The sequence below is a fragment of the Oryzias latipes genome, chromosome 3, assembly GCF_002234675.1.
Source record: "Oryzias latipes chromosome 3, ASM223467v1".
NCBI lineage: Eukaryota > Metazoa > Chordata > Actinopteri > Beloniformes > Adrianichthyidae > Oryzias > Oryzias latipes.
In genome coordinates this window covers 5,386,394-5,405,314 of record NC_019861.2, presented here as the reverse complement: position 1 = coordinate 5,405,314, position 18,921 = coordinate 5,386,394, and the positions used below count along the sequence as shown (strand labels likewise).

Below are 18,921 nucleotides of genomic sequence, written 5' to 3'. Positions count from 1 at the left end.
TCAATCATTTCCTTATTAACATAGTACCTGAATTGTGCGTCTCCATCGGTGGTTGCTCACCTGGGCCCCCCTGCGTGCTCATGGCCAAGTTGTGGGCATGGTTTCCCTCCCCGATATTCTCTACCAGAATCTTCATCAGCACACCGAGGTCTTCCTCCCCCAGCTGTACCTGCAAGACAGATCACACAGATATTACCTTGGTCGGGTTGAAGCCTCAGTCAGAGCTGCAGAGCAGGCGGGAGGCGTACGTGAAGGTTATGGAGTCCGCCTTGGACACAGACTCTGGGGATTTTTGTGAACCAGGATGCTGACAGATTTCGGGTGACCAGCAACGTCACGTTGATGGGCTGAAGAATTTCAATGTCGGTCTGCAAGGATTCTGTCCTCAGTGTGGTTCTGAAAACAAAGAGGCATCGACTGAGAAGGTGGTCTGATGTTGCAGAGTAGCTCCATCATCAGACTCACAACGCCTTTGAGATCAAAGATCAAAGACTAAGATGAACTGCAGACGCCGCTAAGCCCGGTTTGCACCATACCTGCAGAGTTTCAGTTGCGTCAGCTGCACATCCATCTTCTCCACCACAGCCGGCAGAGGCAGGCCTTCATCCGACAGCAGGGTGAAGGTGTTTGCCACCGTGATCAGGCCCAGATCCACCACCATGGCGTTCTGGGACTGAGAGGACTGTGGGATGATGATAAGTGGCGCCTTCAGCTGAATGTCCATGGACAGACGGAAGCTCTTCTGGGCAAAGTCTCGAACGCTGGATGCTGCCTTCTCTGCAGCCTGGGCCGTGGCGGCGCTCAGAGCGTCCTTGGCTGTCTGAAAGTTGTTGACGAACGTCTGAAAGACAGCCATGTGCAGTCAAACACCGCCAAAAGACAGCTGATGTGAGGCGTTCAATGCCTTTAGGCGCATTACAGCCTTGTCTCTCGTTGAAGAAAGCCTGAAACCTGAAATTTCATCACGAAGGTTCGACACATTGGATCAGAAGGGGCGTGACAGCACCACTAGTCTGACCACAGGATAACGACTGGAGGTCAAACATGTCAGAACAGGAAGTGCGGTCAAACCAGGCAGGGGTCATGTGACTGGTGAAGTATACGGTGAAAAGAGGGATTAAGATGGCAGCTTGGTGACCAGCACAGCAAATGTAATGGGTGGAAGGAGGCGGGGTCTGGTTACTCTGGCGAAATGAGAAGCTTCTCTTCCTGGTCACAGGGAAGGCTGTGGAGCGTTTGCTGTCACTGTTTGGCTGTCTCAGGCGAGTGGAGCTTAGCGACTGTTTTTTACTACAGTGACATGGGGCCGAAGCAGCACAGAACACATCTGTGGTGCTCACGCTGGTCATGTGATCACAGCCGGCGACATGCTGCCGCATAGGAAGACTGACTGCTTCCCTGTGGTTTGTCTGGAATGGTTTGGCGGCACAGCGGCGTGCGGCGACGATGCAGCAGACCAGACAGACATGCTGTTCTTTTTTTAATGCTGTTCTCAAAGGAACTGTGCCAGAGGCGGGAAAACACGCCCCCCTCGTGACTTTGAAGGTGATCTAGGGGTGTGGTGGAGTTGCTGGGTGAGTGTGGGACAGGAGGGTTTGATGCAGGACAGTGCTGCATGCTGGGAGCTGTACCTCGTTAGCAGACAGATGCTGAAAGCTAAAAGACGCCTGAAAAGGACAGAACACACCGACAGGACAAGAGCCGTCAGACACAACAAACTGCTGACAAACAGAGCAACACAACAGACACCACTGCTGATCCTCCATGACCCCCAGGCTGAGAGGAGACCACTGTGAGACCAGGAGGGGGGGCTGAAACGCCGACTGCAAACGTAACGCGACATTTTTCAGGATCCACAGAGAGCTTCTGTGGTCCAGAAACTAGGAACACACCAGCAAAAAACACGCTTACAACTGAACATGCACCTGCAAATCTCACACACACTTTGTGAACCCATGAGATCATGAAGGGTCAGGCAGCTCTACATCAGCAGGAGGCGTCTGATGTGCAGCTGAACGGGACTCTGGTTCAAAAATAAATATACCTGATCATGATCTTCATCCCAAAACTGACAGCAGAATGCAACTGTAGGTCCTGGGAATCTGTGTGAGTCTGTGTGTGTCTGCAAGTGTGTGTAACTGTGTGTGAGTGTAGTGGCTGACCAGCAGAGACATCAGGAACTTGTGCAGGTACACAATTTGTATGCAGCCCAGACGCATGGACACCCTTCCATCCACCTTGGACATGTCTCTGTAGTCGTCCCCCTCCACCGCTCCAGGGAACAGGGACAGCCCGAAACTGAACACCTCCTCGCTCACAAGGGACACCACCTGCAAGGACATGGGGAGCTTGTAAGCATGGGGGGCGTGTAGTACTGCAGTACTGCAACCCTCCTCTGATCCAGAACCCTCTGCAAACATTACCTAAAGAGTTTTAATAACTGTTGATGTGACATTTTTACAACTTTCCATCTGTCCTTGAGCTTCATCATTGACCTAAATTATTGATTGATTTTGATTGGCTGACAAACATTCCTTATTCTAAAGGAAAAGCTCTATTTGCTTAGAGCTTACATAGCATAGATGAAGCTGAAAGGCTGTTATAAAAGCTGGTGAAAGGGGACACACACACAAACCCCCTTTTACACATGTCTGAGAACAAAACCTAAAGAAGGATTTCTAGACATCTGCCTGAGGAGAAATGAGCCTGATAAAAAGATTGAAGATGTAGTCGTGCATGATCACAGTGCAGTCTTGGTTTTGGGAAACTCCAAGCTCACGGCAGTCTGACAAGAAAGAGAATTTCTTTAATGTGACTTTTATCTTCCACTGTTAACAACAAAAAAACTGATTTTTTTTGCATCTCCCATGACCTGGATGCTTGTGAATGTGATGTGAAAAATCAAAGTTCTCATGTTTTTTTGTGACTTTTTGTTATCATGAGAAATGGAATTGCATGTTGGATGGATGTGTATGTGTGTTCATAAATGTGTGCGTGTGCATGTTCTTGAATGTGTGTGTGTGTGTGCATGCATGTGTATACAGTATGTTTCTGCGTGCGTGCATGTGTGTTCAGGTTCTTGATTGCGTGCATGCCCATGTTCTTGAGTGAATGCATGCCTGTGCATGTTCTTGAATATGTGTGTGCATGTTTGTGAATGTGCACATGTGTGTGTGCATGTTTTGTGTGTATGTCGATGTGTGTAGCAGGCCACCTTTCTGTGGATGCTGGTGGGGTCAGAGTCTGTGACCACGATATCTTTGAGTCGGGTGAAGACTTGGGTCTGAGCGGCCTGCACGAACACGGACGCATCGATCCCTGTTGGGGGGAGGGTCACAAAGGTGGGTGTCCAGGTGGGTCTCAGCTCTTTATCTTTGTTTCCATTGCAAGCCGTTCCTACCTTGAACTCGGATGTCGGCAATGCTGCGGCAGTCATCGCACACCTCAACGTGAAAGCAGCCCAGCACGGCGAAGAGCTTGAAGTTGAAGATGCTGCCATCTTTGACTTTTTTTGACACTGCCAAGAACAAAGCAAACGTCTCTGCCATGGAACATCCCAAACCCACCTGCAGATGCACCAATGAAACACACCTGACGATGTATGACCAGAGACCCCCGGCTGCTCTGCCGCCGCCTGGGCTCGGGGGGCCCTGGGCCCAGGCGGAACAACCTGGTTCAGGTAGTTAATGGTGGCCAGTAGAGCCTTTGTGTGAAGCAGGAAATCCAGAGAGGAGAACTCCACCTGAAACCACCGCAGGTCAACAGTTTATGTTTGAACAGAAAAAAGGGTCAAAACGTCACCCCCCACCCCCACTGACCTTCAGCATCTGCTCGGTGCTGCTGAACAGGCTCTGAAAGCTGGGCCCGCTCGGGTCGGCCTGCAGAACCACAACAAAGCAGAAGTGGGACTCTGTATCTGTCTTTACCTTCATCGCCCCTCACTCTTTCACCTGTCTTACTGAAAAACACTTTGCTCCTCTTGCTCCTCAACCCCTCCACCCATCTTACCATCTCTCCATCTCCCTACACCTGGAGAACCTTCTGGGCCTCACCTTGGTAAACTCCACCTTCAGCAGGTTGGAGCCCTGCAGCTCAGAGGAGCTGATCAGGTGCAGAGGGGAACCTGGAATCCAAGCAGAAGATCAGTCACAGTGAACACAGAGGACGCACCGCCTCTGCAGCAAAGCGGACAGGAGGAGGCTGAGCAGCGTTGATGCACCTTTAGTGTTGTAATCAACAGTACTTCTGTTGTTTGTTAATGACTAATGACAGCTGAATCTTCCTATCTGCTTTAAGTTGTCTTTTAAAATAAGATTTCCCACCGTCCTTTCACAAATGCAAAAATGAAGCTGTTGTTCAGGGACGAAGGTCCTTCTAACATCTGTGTGTTGTGTCAGGCACAAAGTCAAACAAACTGCAGAATTCTGTTTTTGTGTTGAACTTCTCTAAGGATCGGTTCCATTCTGCAGAGAAACACTTCTGTTACCTGGAACGTCACAAAAATCCAGCTGGACACGACGCAGGTAAGACGTTATGCTCAGATCGAAGGCCCGCATCTTTCCTGCAGCTCCCAGCTGGCTGACGCTGAAGGACAGGACGGCCTTCTCCTGGTCCATCTGCCGGGTCAGCTCCACCAGAACCTGAACACACCACACATGTTTCAGACCAGCAGATGACCCCCCCCCCAACCCCCCCCCCCCCCCCCCTTTAAACTCAGAAGAAAAGGAACCAACCTCTCCCACTTCAAACTTGAAGTACACCTTGGTGAGTTCTTCCAGAGCGGAGCTCTGATGGTCTTCATCTGTTGATCTCTCGCTGGCATCTCCATCTGAGTCTGGACTCAAACAACATGGCGCCAAAGACAGATCAGAGAAGCAACAGAAGCTTCCATCATGACGTTTACCAGAAACCTGACGAGTTGGAAACCCTGACCTGTTTCTATAGCCTCAAGAAAGGTGGGATCCAGGCCGAGCCCCCGTGGTCTGGCATCCACCAAAGACTTTGACTGCAGGAAAGATTATAGCTAAAATAATCAACCCCACCCACATTGGTCCACTGTTGAAAAGGAAGCAGGTAGGCGAGTACCTTCGCTGCTGGCTGGGGGGCAGAAGAGTCCATGTTTGGGAAAGGAATGCTGTTGATCAGCTCCATAACACCGAGGATCTTCTGATCTGAGATCCGAACGTGCAGCAGCGGCAGCTCGCCCAACACCTTGAAACTAAAGCAGCAACTAAAAAGTCTCTCTGCGGATGAAGGAACCAGTCACACTCAAGATCTGAGACACCCACCTGGGCATCCTCGCATCCTTTTCCACCATACACTTGTCCAGCTGGAGGCTGATGTCCATGGGCTGGAGAATGTGCTGCACGGACGAGCTCTGGAGTCGAGACGTCTTCCAGGCTACACCTACAGACGGATCACTGGTTCCATAAAGGGTGACAGACACCTGTCCAGCATCGAAGATGATTTCATCTGTACCTGACTTGCTGTACAGCACCTGAACCCTCCTGAGCTGCACCTTGTATCTGTCATAGGCTCGATCCATGATGTCCTCCAGGGACGAGAAAGAAGCAGAAGACAAGGGGGGGTTCCTCTGCTCCACACTGTGCAGCTGCAAAAAGACAAACCCACTCATCCAGAGAAAAAAAGTCCTTCCATACTTGGACTTTGCCAGCCAGCCTGAGCTCACGATTGTCAATCATCCTTTTTGAAAACTTTCAGGGCCTTCTCCATCCTTGTCATTCATTAATTAATTCATTCATTTTCTAATCCATTTATGTCCCTTTCAGGGTCACGGGGCTGCCGGAGCCTATCCCGGTGACTTGTGGCCGAAAGCAGGGGACATCCTGGACAGGTCTCCAGTCTGTTGGAGGTCACACACCCATTCACACCTATGGACAATTTAGAGTAACCAATTAACCGGAGTCCCTGGGGGAGAACATGCAAACTCCACACAGAAAGGTCTCCCATTGATGTTCTGTTTCAGGTTCCCCAGCCGGGACTTGCTGTGAGGCAAGAGCGCTAACCCCTGCTCCACCGTGCAGCCCCTTGTCATTCAGTCTGCTGTTCACAGAAACGCAAAACCTCTATGGAAATAGCCAACGTCTTTTCCTAACATCCGGTCCAGTATTGCTCTTTTTATCTCGAGATAAGAAACCTAGAAATGGAGGTTTACGTCTAAGAGACACAGAAGCCTTCCTCAACCAACGCTCAGACCTCCAGATCCAGAAGCAGCTCATCCCTGAAGCTTTCTGCCTTCACATAGGAAACATCTGCAATATAACTCGGTGACGTCCACTACTTCACCTGACCCTGTGCGTACAAAACATCATCTTCAAACACAAGAAAACTCATAAACCGAGATTAGACGTCCCTACATAAACAGCGTAAAGCAGTATCAGGTTCTGGTCATGAATCCGTAGTTTGTTCTGGTCTAGTGTCCTCTTGATTGCTCTTCTCTTCTGGCGTCTAGTCTCCTGGGTTCAGTGGCTCTCATCATCTCTCAAACCCAACAAAGCTTCAATTAGAACCACAAAAATGGACTCATCGTGTCTGTTCTGCTATTTGTGGGACTCAGATTTCACACAGCTGAGTTTGCCCAAGACCCCCAACACGGTGACAGAACCGTCTTCACCACTGCAAACATGAAGCACGAGAACTGACCTGAAAGCTGCCAAAGTCCACGACTACAAGCTCAGACGTGGCGCTGTAGAAGCCCGACTTGGGTAGTAGCAGGTAGGATGGTTTCAGGTCAATCATCAGGTCCAGAACCTTCCTGGTTTCTATGATGTGAGACAAGCCTGCCAAGCCCAGAAACATTCAAAAGTCAGCTGTGGGCCAACACCAGTTTGATGTCAGACACATCTGAGGCTTTCAGCTGAATGTCAGACAGCTAAGAGAGCTGACCTGCTGCTGTTTTCTCCTTGATCTCCTCTAGTTTGGACAGCGTAGCTGAGGTCAGGACTTCCAGGTTGACAAATTTCTCTGTCTTAAAGAAGTCCACCATGCTATTAACCGTCAACTGAAGGACAAAAGGAAAACAATCAAATCCAGCTCCTTTGGTTCCAGGTAAAAGTAGCAACTGTGACTGCCTGGAAAACACAAAAACGTTGTGCTTCAAAGAAACCTGGAAAGGCAGAGATTACCGCATCGTAGATGATCTCTACAGGCTGAGAGTGCACTCTGAGCAGCTGGTCGCCTGTGCTCTCCTCAGGGTTCAGCTCAAACACCACACTCAGCAGAGAAGAGGACGAGTCCCCGACTGAGGCAATGAGGGAGGGCACGTCGCCCTGCTGCTGCAGGCCCGTCACAAACCAGTGCTCCAGCGCCATCTCCACCCTGCACCACAGCACAGTCCTGCTCAAAAACTCTGCCTCTGTCTGCCAGCAGCTTCAGAGTTCCATCATGGGTGATGAATTTTGTGTTAAAAGAGGGAAGCCAGCAGTTTGTCACCTGAAAGCTTGGGCTCCAGGCCTTTGAGACACTTTGGTGCTGAGGTTGATCATCTGGACTTTGATGATCTCTGGGATGTCAGGTTGCTCCCTCAGTGTGAGCGAAGTCCTAAGCAGCTGGAAGGTGACGACCACAGCTACATACTGAGGGGACAGGGGTCCACATCAGCTTTTCCCACAGGAACGTCAATGTAGCATCACACAACGGCTGCAGAATAGCAGCCTGGCTCTTCTCAAGAGCGTCATGAGCTGAAGTAGGTACCTGTTTGGGCAGCGTCAGATTGTGGGAGCTTCCGCTGTAGCCGATGGCTGTGTAGAGTTTTTCTTTCTCCTCGGGTGTCATCAGCTGGTCCAGCCCAGAACCTGAACCATGGAACATGCCTTCAAAACCCAGGTGACAGAGATTTGAAAGAAAAAAACCTTTTAGGCAGGCATGAACACCACTCACTCTCCTCATCCACGTTCTCCTCAAACTCCTGATCTTCCTTCTTTGTTTTCTTTCCAAACCAGCCACTAAAGAATCCTCCGCCCTGCTTCTGGCCCGCAGCTTTCTTCGCAGCTAATTTCTGTCCTGATCGGATCACCTGGAAGAAACGCGCAGACGGTCAGTGGATCACAGCCTCAAATACACAAGCAAGCGTTGAAGCAAACGTTACCTCCATCTGCGCTTGCTGCCGGGCCAAGGTGATGTTAAATACGTCTAGAACCTTTTCCAGATCCTGGACAGGTGAACAGACAGAAGGTCAATCATGAGTCAGCAGCTGACATGTGTCAACTATCTGAACTCAAATCTCCATTTCAAGTTATATTTTCAAGGGTTTGAAAGCAAGACTTTGATGTTTAGACAGCAACACTAAATAATTTCACAATTTTTTTTACACATTTTGAGGATTCTAGATGTTTTTGGAACTTGGTGATTCTCTTGGTGATTCCTGGGTCTTCCAGGCATCAGCTAACCCAACTGAGTTCTGCAGGAGTCAACTGCCCTCTGCTTCAGCCTGCTACACCTTCCTGGAGCCATCAAGGCCTGAGATTTCAGAAAAAACTGCTACCATGAAGATGATAAACCATGTCATTGCGGTGCTTGATAAAAAAAAGTTTTAAAAAAACAGCACTGTGCTTCACGTTTTATTGGCCTGTCTAAAGCTTTTGACACTGTTGACCCTTCCATCTCAATAGACAGATTGATCAGCACTGGATTCAAATTCAAATTAATTTTATTTATAAAGCACCTTTCATGTCAAACAGACAGCTCAAGGTGCTTTTCATAAAAAAAAAACAAGAATACAATAAAACCAATCCCAACACATGTAATAAAATATTTAAATAAGCCCCTCATAATAAAATGCACAAAAACAAGCACAAGTAAAAGAGAAATGACAGAGCTTAAGAAAAGAGAACTCAGAAGGCGCCGTCCGCCCTGTCCTCCTGTTGGACGGGGTGTCAGCATCTAAGCAGCACAAGCACAACTCATCCACTCAAATTTTACTTAAAAATGACAGGTTGGATACCGGCCAGTAGTTATTTAAACTGGATACATCTAAACCACTCTTTTTCAGACTGGTTCTCAGAACATACTGCTGCCTGGTTATCCTTCTACCTACACAACAGCAGTCAGTGTACAATAAACATGAGGATCTTTGTTCAGAGTTAGTCACAATTAAAGGAGGAGTGCCACAGGGCTCTGGTCCTCTTATTTATTTTATTACCCTCAATGATAAAGGGTCAAACTGTCTCAGAAGCCAACTTGTACTTTTATGCTGATGATAGTTATTTCTTGTTGTGGATCATCTCTATTTCAGGTCATAGAAACCCTGCAGAAGCTTTTGTTGCTGTCCAAAACTCCTCCTTTCAACTGAAACTAGTGCTTTAAGCAGAGAAGTCCAAATTAATGCTGTTTTCGAATAAAGAAAATCCCTGATAATCTTCTCAAAGTCACCACACTTGAAGGAGGAGTTATCAAGGTGGTGCATGAGTACAAATACTTCTGTGTTTTAACTGATAACTTTATCAATTTCAAACCTTTTATGAAAAATCTTGTAAGGAAGCTAAAACTTAGGTTGGGTCTCTTTTTATTTTTATAGGTTGGTTTCTTTTTTTAAACAAAAACAACATTTTGTGATCTAAACCTCCTTATCTGTGCTAGATTATGGTGATGTTTTTTACATAAATGCCTCGGTCTCATGCCAGTAAATGTTGGACAGTGTTTATCATTCTTCTTTGCGTTAACCAGTTGCAGAGCAAAGACACATCACTGTGAACTGCACAAACGAATGGGACGGCCTTCTTTTCCCAGCAGGAGGCAGTACCACTAGTATATTTTTATTTACAAATCTTTAGGTGGGTTACTGAAACACAGAAGCCTTCCCTCCCGCTCCCTACGATCAAATGACCTGTTGTTGCCGTCTGTCCCATTTGCCTGCACAGAACTAGGGAAGAAAGCTTTTGTTCATGCAGGTACCTTGGCCTGGAACATTTTACAAAAAGGTTGGAGACTAACTGAACTGCCATCATTACATGTCTTCAGGCCGAGCTCAAAGAAAAATAGAACTTCAAAAATATTGCAATCGTTTCTGTTAATCAGAATTTTATTATTTTAATCTTTCACTGTTTTATGAGCCAGTATTTTAGGTTTTAATGTTTAAATGTTTTATTGTCTCAATGTTTTAATGTAGCTGTAACCAACTGTGGCTGCCTTTTACCAGGACTCCCCTTCAAAGGAGGCTTGTACCGGTAATCTCAATGGGAATATCCTGTAAAATAAAAGGTCTAAAATAACAAATACAACTTTTACAAAAAAGCCTGTCCATATGGATTTAGTTCAAATGTTTAATGTTTGAACTAAATACAATTTTTAAAATAATTTTGTTCATCAATTGCCCCATTCTGAATGCTCTTCCTGTCACTACAGTTGAGTAGCCTACAGCTATCGGTCTCTCAGAAGACGTTTGTGTCGCGTCTTCTGGGCTCATGTGTTGCTCACCTGGATTTGCCGCTCCGTGTCTGGACCCGTCTTGCTTTGGGCTAAGATTTTGTTCTTGTAGACTGTCTTGTAAGCCTTCAGGTTCCTGCGATGACTTAGGATGTTCGACCATGCCCACATGTGACTGAGGTGGCGAATGTGAACCTCCATGATGCTGTTGATGCTGTACTTCCACCTGGCACAGGAGAAATGTGTATTGTCATGTGGGGTGGTACATTGGAGTGCTGGTTAGCAACAAACATGGCCTCGCTAAAGCGAGTGCAGATGATGGACGGATAAATGTAGCCATGTGTCTGAAACTACTGTCTCTGCTGACCAAGAATGATAACAGCTAGCTTCAGAAAGACTGTTGTCTTCCCAGAGGACCAAAACTGATCAGATTAGATGAGACATAATCCTCTATCACTTTTCTTATTGAGATTTGGTAGAATCTGACAGCTTTTCCTTGTGTCTTCCTTTGATAATCAATAGTTTGTGAATGTCTGTTTGTGATGCAGGCTTATGTTTATTATATTTCCAGGTGATCTGTTTGCTTCTCTGCACGTGTCTAAATAAAAATGCTGTTGACATAGAGGTTCACATCCTAGGAGAGAATGGACTAAAGGCCCAGATGAATCCAACTCACCAAATCCTGGCATTGTTGAGAACAGGGACATCAGGTCTAAACATCCTGTATGGAGCATTCTTCACCATGCGGTCAAAGGACTCCAGCAGCTCCACCATGTTCAGGTACTGCAAAGGACACAGAGAGGAGAGAGCGGTCTGGCCTGGCTCTAGCCACCCACAGCCTTCAGCACAGAGTCCTACCTACCTGTAGTTTTGTCATCTCAAAAGCAATGTTCTGGACCTCCAGGTGAAGATTGACCTTTGGGGAGCTCAACTCCAGCTCAGCGTTCGGGTTGATGCATATCTTAGCAAAGGCAAAAACCGGCCTGAAGACTGTAAAGAGAAACGGCCATTGAGGTGATTCCTCTGGACTTTTAGGGATTTGACAGGAAGCAGCATCACTGGGAAAGCCATTTGTTCCTAAAATACTTAACAAAAAACTACCATGCCTCTATCAGCCTGAACAACAGATGCAGCAGCAGGTTTATGAGGTCTGACAGGACTTAAACATGTTTGATCTTTCAGCAAATGCAGAATGATTTCATGATGAATCCAGTCTGATCTACTGTGGTCCTGCTCCAGAAAAACAAATACAAAAAAACAAAAACTCCTGCTTAGCCAACTATGAGTTTGTTGGGTCACATGAGATATGAGGGAGGTTAACCATCTGCTAACATGATAACTGGTGCAAACAAAGACTCACTGTACTGATAATGAGGCAACTCCTGCTCTTTGGTGCTGATCCCACGCTTCAGCTTGTCCTGCAGAGAGGAAGACAAGGAAGGTGGAGGCTGTGGTTTCCTCTGGTTCTACAGTTGACATGCCACAATCAGACTCACCACAATATTTTCCCATGATTCCTTGTAGAACATGACGCTGTTGACGTTCCAATAGGCACAGAGACATTCCAGACTACCCAGCTGGCAGGAACACAAAACATGTTAACATTAAAACAGCAGCAAAGAAAGCTGAGTCCGTCTCCTTCACCATGACCGCATCACTGCTGTGGGGATGAGTGAAATCATTTATTTAAGGCACTGTGGACATTTGTGCCAGAAAATCTTTCAGATCCTGTTCTGCTTTGACTTTGCAGCTGCTATAAAAGAAAATGCCTCAGTGAACCTGCAACAAACATGAAAATAGCGTTTCTGAGGAAAACAATAAACCTACTGTTTGTTTTACTTGTAAAGCAACAGTGGTATCCACTGAGGTAATGCTACGTTTTTTATTTAACTTAATATACGCAAATATGAGAGACTTTATGAAACTGTTTTACTATGGAGTGGATGGAATGAAGAACAAAGGAGGAGAAACCCTGAAGGAGGAGTTTGCTAAGACCTTCTGGAGGTGAAGAGTAAGCTAGAAGTTTAAGATGTGATGTTGAATGTTGTGAGTGGTTGCGACCCCCAGGTAGCAGAATGTGAGCTGGAGGAGAAGAAGAAATTATGGAGTGAGATGGACAAAGAGATCCAGGATATCTCTAGAGAAGAGAGAATGGTAATCGGAGCAGACGTTAACGGACATGTGGGTGAAGGAAACCACTGTGATGAGGAGGTGATGGAGAAGGTTGGTGTTGTGGGGCACGAATGCAAAAGGACAGAAGGTGGTGGACTATCTAAAAGGAATGGAAATGTCATTGGTGAAAAGAAAAGAGAGGAGCACAGAGTGACATACAGTATATGAGTGGAAGGAGGATAAGTCATGTTGGTTTCTTGTCTCTCAGATTACGATGCATCAGACTGCAGGTGAAAGAGGGAGAGGTGGATGTGTGCAGGTGAGGCAGAGAAACAAAGATGGAAGGATGTGCAGCAGGCTGGAGTGATGGAGGACAGGGATGGGATTGTGATGACAGGTTCCACAAGTGCGTTTGATTGCCCTTTGCTCCAGGTACAATATGTCATCATGTTCCCTTAAGGCAAAAAAACTCGGACGTTTGAAGCTGGACACTTAAGTTGAATCTTTATGGACTTGATGATCGATCCAATTCTGCTGTAATAGACGTTTTTCTGCATCATTTGCCTCAGGTCTTCAAAGCGCTGCAAGAAAGCAGGTGAGGTTCCTCACCTTGTAAATGATCTTTGCTGCTTCGTTTAAGATGCAAGACTTCCAGTTTTCATCTGTGGTCTAAAAGATAAAAACAAAACAAGTACAGGTAAGCAGCTCTTTCACCCGTGTGAGGTCATGAGTGCATGGCGGTAGAAGGTCGTACTTGCAGGCTCAGTTCCGACAGTGTGAGTCCTATGGACAGGGGGCGCTGTGGGTCTGACAGCTGAAACAGATCATTAAACAGGTCTACTGATGACTCACTGTTTCGACCCCAAAGCTGTGAGCATTACAGTCAGAACCTTGGTCAGTACTCACATCATCTTCATAGCGCAGGTGGATACTGCTGATCTTCACCTGCAGGTTTTTGATCACCTGAGTGGCCAGTTTTTCCACAAATGTGTCCTTCTTCTCTGCCTTAGGAGTGTCTGAAACAACCAGGAACTTTAAAAGGAGCGATCTAACACCTGAACGGGAGGGGGTGGGGGGTGTCTAAGACCTGGAGGTCTGTATCCTCAGAGAACCAAAATCTTCCAAAAAAGGTACAACACAGCGTTTACTAAAAAGAAGACGCTTTGTTCAACAACAATCTTTGGAATTTAATCTAGAATTTCAGACCAACGTTGTATCTGAGGGTGTCACTCATCCATCTATCCATCCACACATCCTTTTTATCTAACCGTATTAGCCATCCATCCATCAACACAGCCATGCTTCTATCCTAAATATCCCTAGATTCATCCATAAGCTCATACCTTCTGCCAATCCGTCCATAAACTCCTGCATTCATCTATCTGACCATCCAACCTTTCACCTAACTATCCCAACTATCAATCCATCAATACATCCAGAAAATCCTACATGCATCTGTCTTTCTCTCCATCCATCCATCTATCAACCACTTTATCCATCCAACCGGCAACTCTTACCTTCAACCATCCGCCCCTTCTATTCCCACAGCCCTTCACGTAACCATAACAACCATTCATCAAACACATCCCACCACCCATAAAACTATACCTTCATGTCATTCCATCCCTCCATCCATCTATACACTCCTTCATCCATGTGTTCCTTCATCCATCTACACCAGGGGTCCCAAACTCAATTTACCTGGGGGCCACTGAAGGCAGGGTCTAGCTCAGGCTGGGTCACAACTTTAACACACAACTTGTGCCAGTACATTTGTATGGAACATATACTATACTATCACTATACTCTACTATGAACCGTTTTCTGTACAAAATGCACTTATGAAACTCTCATTCAAATAATATGAAATACGTAAATAGAAAAAAATCAATGAGGAAATAAATAAGTAATACTCTCTGCTTATTTAGTGTTCTATATCTCCTGTTTCGGATTTAAACATTCTTATTAACTCAGTTCAGTTAACACTTTTGAATTATAACGATTAAACACAAAGACTCAAATTTTACAGTTCTGCAAGTCCATCAATGGTTCTTCTGATCACGGCTTCTCTTGTCTTCTTCTTACTGATGGACACTTATCTGCTTCCTCCCAAACAGCTGAGACCCTCAGTGTGGCTTGAAGATGATTGTCAGTAAATCTGGACTGGACTTGGACTTATTGAAATTTAAGGTGGAAAAGTTGGAGAGGATGTGCTCCCAATTTTAAGTCTGTGTTGAATGTTTTCTTTTCTTTTTACTTTATAAACCACAAATCAGTAAAGGAGAAACAAAAGTCAGTAACCATTTTTGGATTTTCTTTCTAATGACTTTTTCCAAATTTAAACACTGGTCACAAGTTATTGTTGAGCAGCCGGTCAGCCACTCCTATATTTTCATAGTTGCATTAAAACTGTGGTTCATAAAAGAACGGCCGCTGTTCACTGGAGATCAGAACAATGGATACCTGAGATCTGAGAAAGGCTCCAAAAACTGATGGAAATTCATGTTGGCGACACCAACTAAGTGCAGCCAAGATGCACAATAAGCGTGTTTGAGATCACCCAGGTGGACGCAACGCTGCACAGATCACCTGGTGTGTGACGTATGTCTTTGCTTTTGCTCCAACATCACCTGTCAATCATCACAAAAATATCACCAGAAAGGGGCGGGAGCAAGGCGCCAACCTATGCGAACACAGCTGGAAATATAGTACTGTGCTGACTGAAAGCTGCCCTGATGACTACAAAACAATGCATTATGGGAAACGTTGTCCTGACGGTTTTTGTAGTTGAGTGAACAATTAAAATCATTTAAAATACCTATTGATTAAAAAAAGTCTACCGGTACATACATTACCAAACATTAAAATAAATATAGAAGATATAATAACACAGATCATACTAAGGGGAAGAGGCATATCAAAACTAAATTGAATGTTAAGCACAACGTCCTGTTCTCAAACACGTCCATCGTTGCATTTTCCTCACGTATTTTAAGTCTGTCTAAGACTACATGTCGTTCCTCGCACGTGTTTAAATTTCAAGCCCCATTAGCTGTCATGCATGTAGGTGTGGAACATTTATTCTCCTCAGCGACCCATCTCCTGGGGGAGCGGTGGGCTGCAGTCACAGCCGCGCACGAGAACCCTTCAATGTCACGCCCCCAAGAGTCATATACCCCACTGTGATTGGTTGGTTAGTCAGCTCCGCGCACAACACTGATTAAGTGTCATTTATATAAACTGGCGGGACGGACTAATATTAAACTTTTATAATAAGGCGGGGGCCGCAAGTTTGAGACCCCTGATCTACACATATGTCCATCCATTTATCCATTTAGTCATCCAGCCCTCAATTCTTCCATTTGTCCAGTCATTCATCCATCCATCCATCTATATATCCCCTTATCCATCATTCTCTCACATCATCTATCCATCCATTAATCCTCCACAGTCATCTGTCCATTCATCAAAATACATCTCCATCTAGTAATGTCTTCATCCATGCAATCATAAGCTTGAAACTCACCTGCTTTGCTTTCATGGCGTTTCAACTTCTTCAAACCTTTTTTATGCTTTTTGAGTTTTTTACGTCCTTTTTGGACTTTGGCAGCATTAAAGAGAGACACAGCAGCAGTTAGAGACAGAGAAGCCCAAAACAGAGAGAGACAGCAGAGAAGCAGCAGCACCCTCTCATTCTCCTGACAATTTACACTTAGTTTTCAGGGACACACGGAAGAACCAGCGACTCTTTATTTCACTCATCAACACCCCATCCCCCCCGCCGCCGACCCCCACCCCCACGTTTCAAAGGATAAATTTCCCATTTTAACCAACCACAGTAGCTGTAACACAAATACGTGTCTTGTTTTAACCCCCCTCAAAATGTTATAATTCAGCATATTTCTTATCCCTTTGTTGTACTTTTAATAAAGAATTTACAGTGTATGTCCTGTAATATATATATATATATATATATATATATATATATATATATACACGCATATATATACACACACACACATATATATATATATATATATATATATATATATATATATATATATATATATATATATATATATATATATATATATAAATAAATATATAGGACTTTTATGTTAGTATCGTACGAGAATAAAAGTTTGGTGTCTAACCCTGAAATAAAATGTTTACCAGTGCAGTGAACTGAATGTGGTATTTGAATGTGGTATTGTGCCTGATAAGGCTCCTCCCTGCTTCTCGTCAGCTTTCAGTTGCGTCTGCATGTATGACGACAGCTGATACTTTTTGGTCCTAAACAGATGCAGATGCTGGGCCCAGTTAGGAGTTCGGGGCTGAGGTGTGTGTAGGTTTTTGTGTATTTTACCCTTGCCGGGCTCCTTGTAAACAACACTTTCCAGATCGAAGAGCACATCTCCAGTGTTAGACGCTGACAGCAAACGCAGCATGAATAGGAAGAACAGCAAGTTAGAGCACGTATCCACACACACACACTAGCAAGACAAGATGTGGTCACCCATGTTTCCTGAAACTGATCTGCAAAGATCGCTTTGACAGTTCCTGATCCATTGTGCTGATGTGACTGAACCTGCTTCGTCTCTTCAGCTAAAGACCTCACATTTCCTGCTGATCTACAGAGACTTTTCGTTCCTTTCCTTTGAGTAGTTTGATCAGTAGATGACAGGGGTGTAATGATTCATTTCAACAACAATTCGATTCACATCATAATTTCTGGTTGCTCATACGATTGAGTCAATTTTGGTTCATTTGGAACGATCTAATTCACTGACCTAAACTGGATTATTTACATTTTCAAAATCTCTAAGTTTCATTCCAATCATCTGCTGATATATTGTCAAAGCGTTCCCAATGGTCTTTGCATCATAGTTATGCCGATTTTAGCCAAAATATAAAAACCTATGTCGTTTTGTAGGAGAGATTCTGCAGAGCAGCAGAAATTAATCTCTGAAATGTGGGCGGGACTGTTGAAGGAGCGTAAGCCTGCACCACATTTCCCCATCATCCCTTTGATAACACTCTCTCCCATTAGCTTACAGCCCCTCACAACCCCAACCTAACATTAGCTGTGCAAGAAAATGGCAAGTAATATCAGAGCTATCCAGAGATACAGTTTTGATCCAGGATCCAGATCAGACGAGGAAAACAAAGACGTTCAGGGATCTATCTGTCTGCAAGTGAATGCATCAGAATGGAGCAGAGCAGGGGGGTTGTGACTAACGATTGTAGTATGTACGTAACCACTACAAGCTTTTTCAAACATTTTCTTTAGGTGTAGGTGTCTTAACTTTCATGTCCTCCATCATGAGAAACATGCTACAGGAACATGTTAGAGACACCATAAACACAATTTTCATTAAAGTGGGTCTTTAATCAATATGTCAGGGGTTCTAATGGTTCTGCTCCTGTCATCTTCTCTCCGTCACTGCAGTAAGTGGGCAGCGCAAAGGGAATTAGTAAAGGCGTGGCTGAGCCTGGGATTGATTTACACTACTACTGACATGAGCCCAGGGACGTCCAATCCCAGACCTGGAAGGCTGATGTTCTGTTTGGTTTTCCGATGAGTCGGCCCACCTGCTGCTGATCACCTGGATCAGGTGTGTTCTACCACTTAGAAGTAGCAAGGACCAGAATAAATGGTAAAACATCAGGATAAGGGGTCTCCATGTCACCTATTGGACACCCTCGTATGAGTGTATACAATTTTAGCATTTCTCAGACAAAACACTTGACTGTTACAGGTCTGCACCACACATAGACTATGTGAGTCTGAAAAAAAAGTGACTTTTCAGAGGCTGCTGTCAGTCTGAGCTAAAGGTCAGGAAAAGCACACTATCAAGCATCCACAAGCTGAAAAAAGACCGAAAAGAAGGAAGACAGAAAAGCATAAAAGTGAAGCAGGTTAACTGGACTCACTTCTGCTGGTGGCCACCTGCAGCACCTCCTCGATGCGCCGCAGCTCCTTTTGCTTCGCCTCCTGCTGATAGCGCTCCTCCTTCGCTGCATCGTACTTCACAGCTGAGGAGACAGTAAAACAGCAACAAGTGAACATGACATGAAGACAAGAAAAGAACTCATAGACTGGTTCTCAAGCTCAGCCTTTAGCTTGTAAAGAGCTTTTGCTGCCGTTTAGGAAGGAAGACTCTACGAAGCAGCAGAACCTTCACACTGGATCAGTCATGGCCTGGATTAACAATGACCAACACCAGTGCTGCAGAGGTACAGGGAGGAAAGTGGATGGCCATTGATGGAAGAAGGACGGGAGAAAGAAGTGTTTGTCAGAAAAGACAGGAAACGAAAGCCAAGATGAGAAGAATAGAGTAATAGAGTTCTGGTTTCATTTTGAAAAGAAGGGAGACGTGCAGATAATTTATAGAGGAATAAAGATGATGAGTCATAATGAAATAT

The 18,921-nt window shown here is 45.2% G+C and overlaps 1 protein-coding gene across 6 annotated transcripts in view; it reads right to left on the bottom strand.

Annotated features, from left to right (window-relative positions):
* Positions 1–18,921, bottom strand: part of vps13c (vacuolar protein sorting 13 homolog C) — a 78,815-nt gene that overhangs the window by 48,241 nt on the left and 11,653 nt on the right. For 4 of the 6 annotated variants that reach the window (XM_023952089.1, XM_023952097.1, XM_023952069.1 and 1 more), the window contains exons 5-38: positions 18,430–18,531; positions 16,862–16,924; positions 16,022–16,096; positions 13,402–13,511; positions 13,250–13,309; positions 13,105–13,164; positions 11,880–11,960; positions 11,744–11,801; positions 11,246–11,373; positions 11,060–11,166; positions 10,435–10,609; positions 8,108–8,170; positions 7,900–8,035; positions 7,714–7,814; positions 7,453–7,595; positions 7,146–7,338; positions 6,907–7,021; positions 6,664–6,800; positions 5,479–5,611; positions 5,289–5,406; positions 5,086–5,218; positions 4,933–5,005; positions 4,734–4,834; positions 4,487–4,640; positions 4,053–4,123; positions 3,819–3,878; positions 3,592–3,742; positions 3,401–3,517; positions 3,215–3,318; positions 2,163–2,330; positions 1,632–1,667; positions 537–841; positions 249–396; positions 61–169 (exon numbers count right to left, since the gene is read on the bottom strand). In XM_023952089.1, coding sequence (XP_023807857.1) covers positions 61–169; positions 249–396; positions 537–841; positions 1,632–1,667; positions 2,163–2,330; positions 3,215–3,318; positions 3,401–3,517; positions 3,592–3,742; positions 3,819–3,878; positions 4,053–4,123; positions 4,487–4,640; positions 4,734–4,834; positions 4,933–5,005; positions 5,086–5,218; positions 5,289–5,406; positions 5,479–5,611; positions 6,664–6,800; positions 6,907–7,021; positions 7,146–7,338; positions 7,453–7,595; positions 7,714–7,814; positions 7,900–8,035; positions 8,108–8,170; positions 10,435–10,609; positions 11,060–11,166; positions 11,246–11,373; positions 11,744–11,801; positions 11,880–11,960; positions 13,105–13,164; positions 13,250–13,309; positions 13,402–13,511; positions 16,022–16,096; positions 16,862–16,924; positions 18,430–18,531 — 3,888 coding nt within the window. The remainder of the gene's footprint in view (positions 1–60; positions 170–248; positions 397–536; positions 842–1,631; positions 1,668–2,162; positions 2,331–3,214; positions 3,319–3,400; positions 3,518–3,591; positions 3,743–3,818; positions 3,879–4,052; positions 4,124–4,486; positions 4,641–4,733; positions 4,835–4,932; positions 5,006–5,085; positions 5,219–5,288; positions 5,407–5,478; positions 5,612–6,663; positions 6,801–6,906; positions 7,022–7,145; positions 7,339–7,452; positions 7,596–7,713; positions 7,815–7,899; positions 8,036–8,107; positions 8,171–10,434; positions 10,610–11,059; positions 11,167–11,245; positions 11,374–11,743; positions 11,802–11,879; positions 11,961–13,104; positions 13,165–13,249; positions 13,310–13,401; positions 13,512–16,021; positions 16,097–16,861; positions 16,925–18,429; positions 18,532–18,921) is intronic. The other 2 variants (XM_023952074.1, XM_023952079.1) reach the window with 2 other exon arrangements.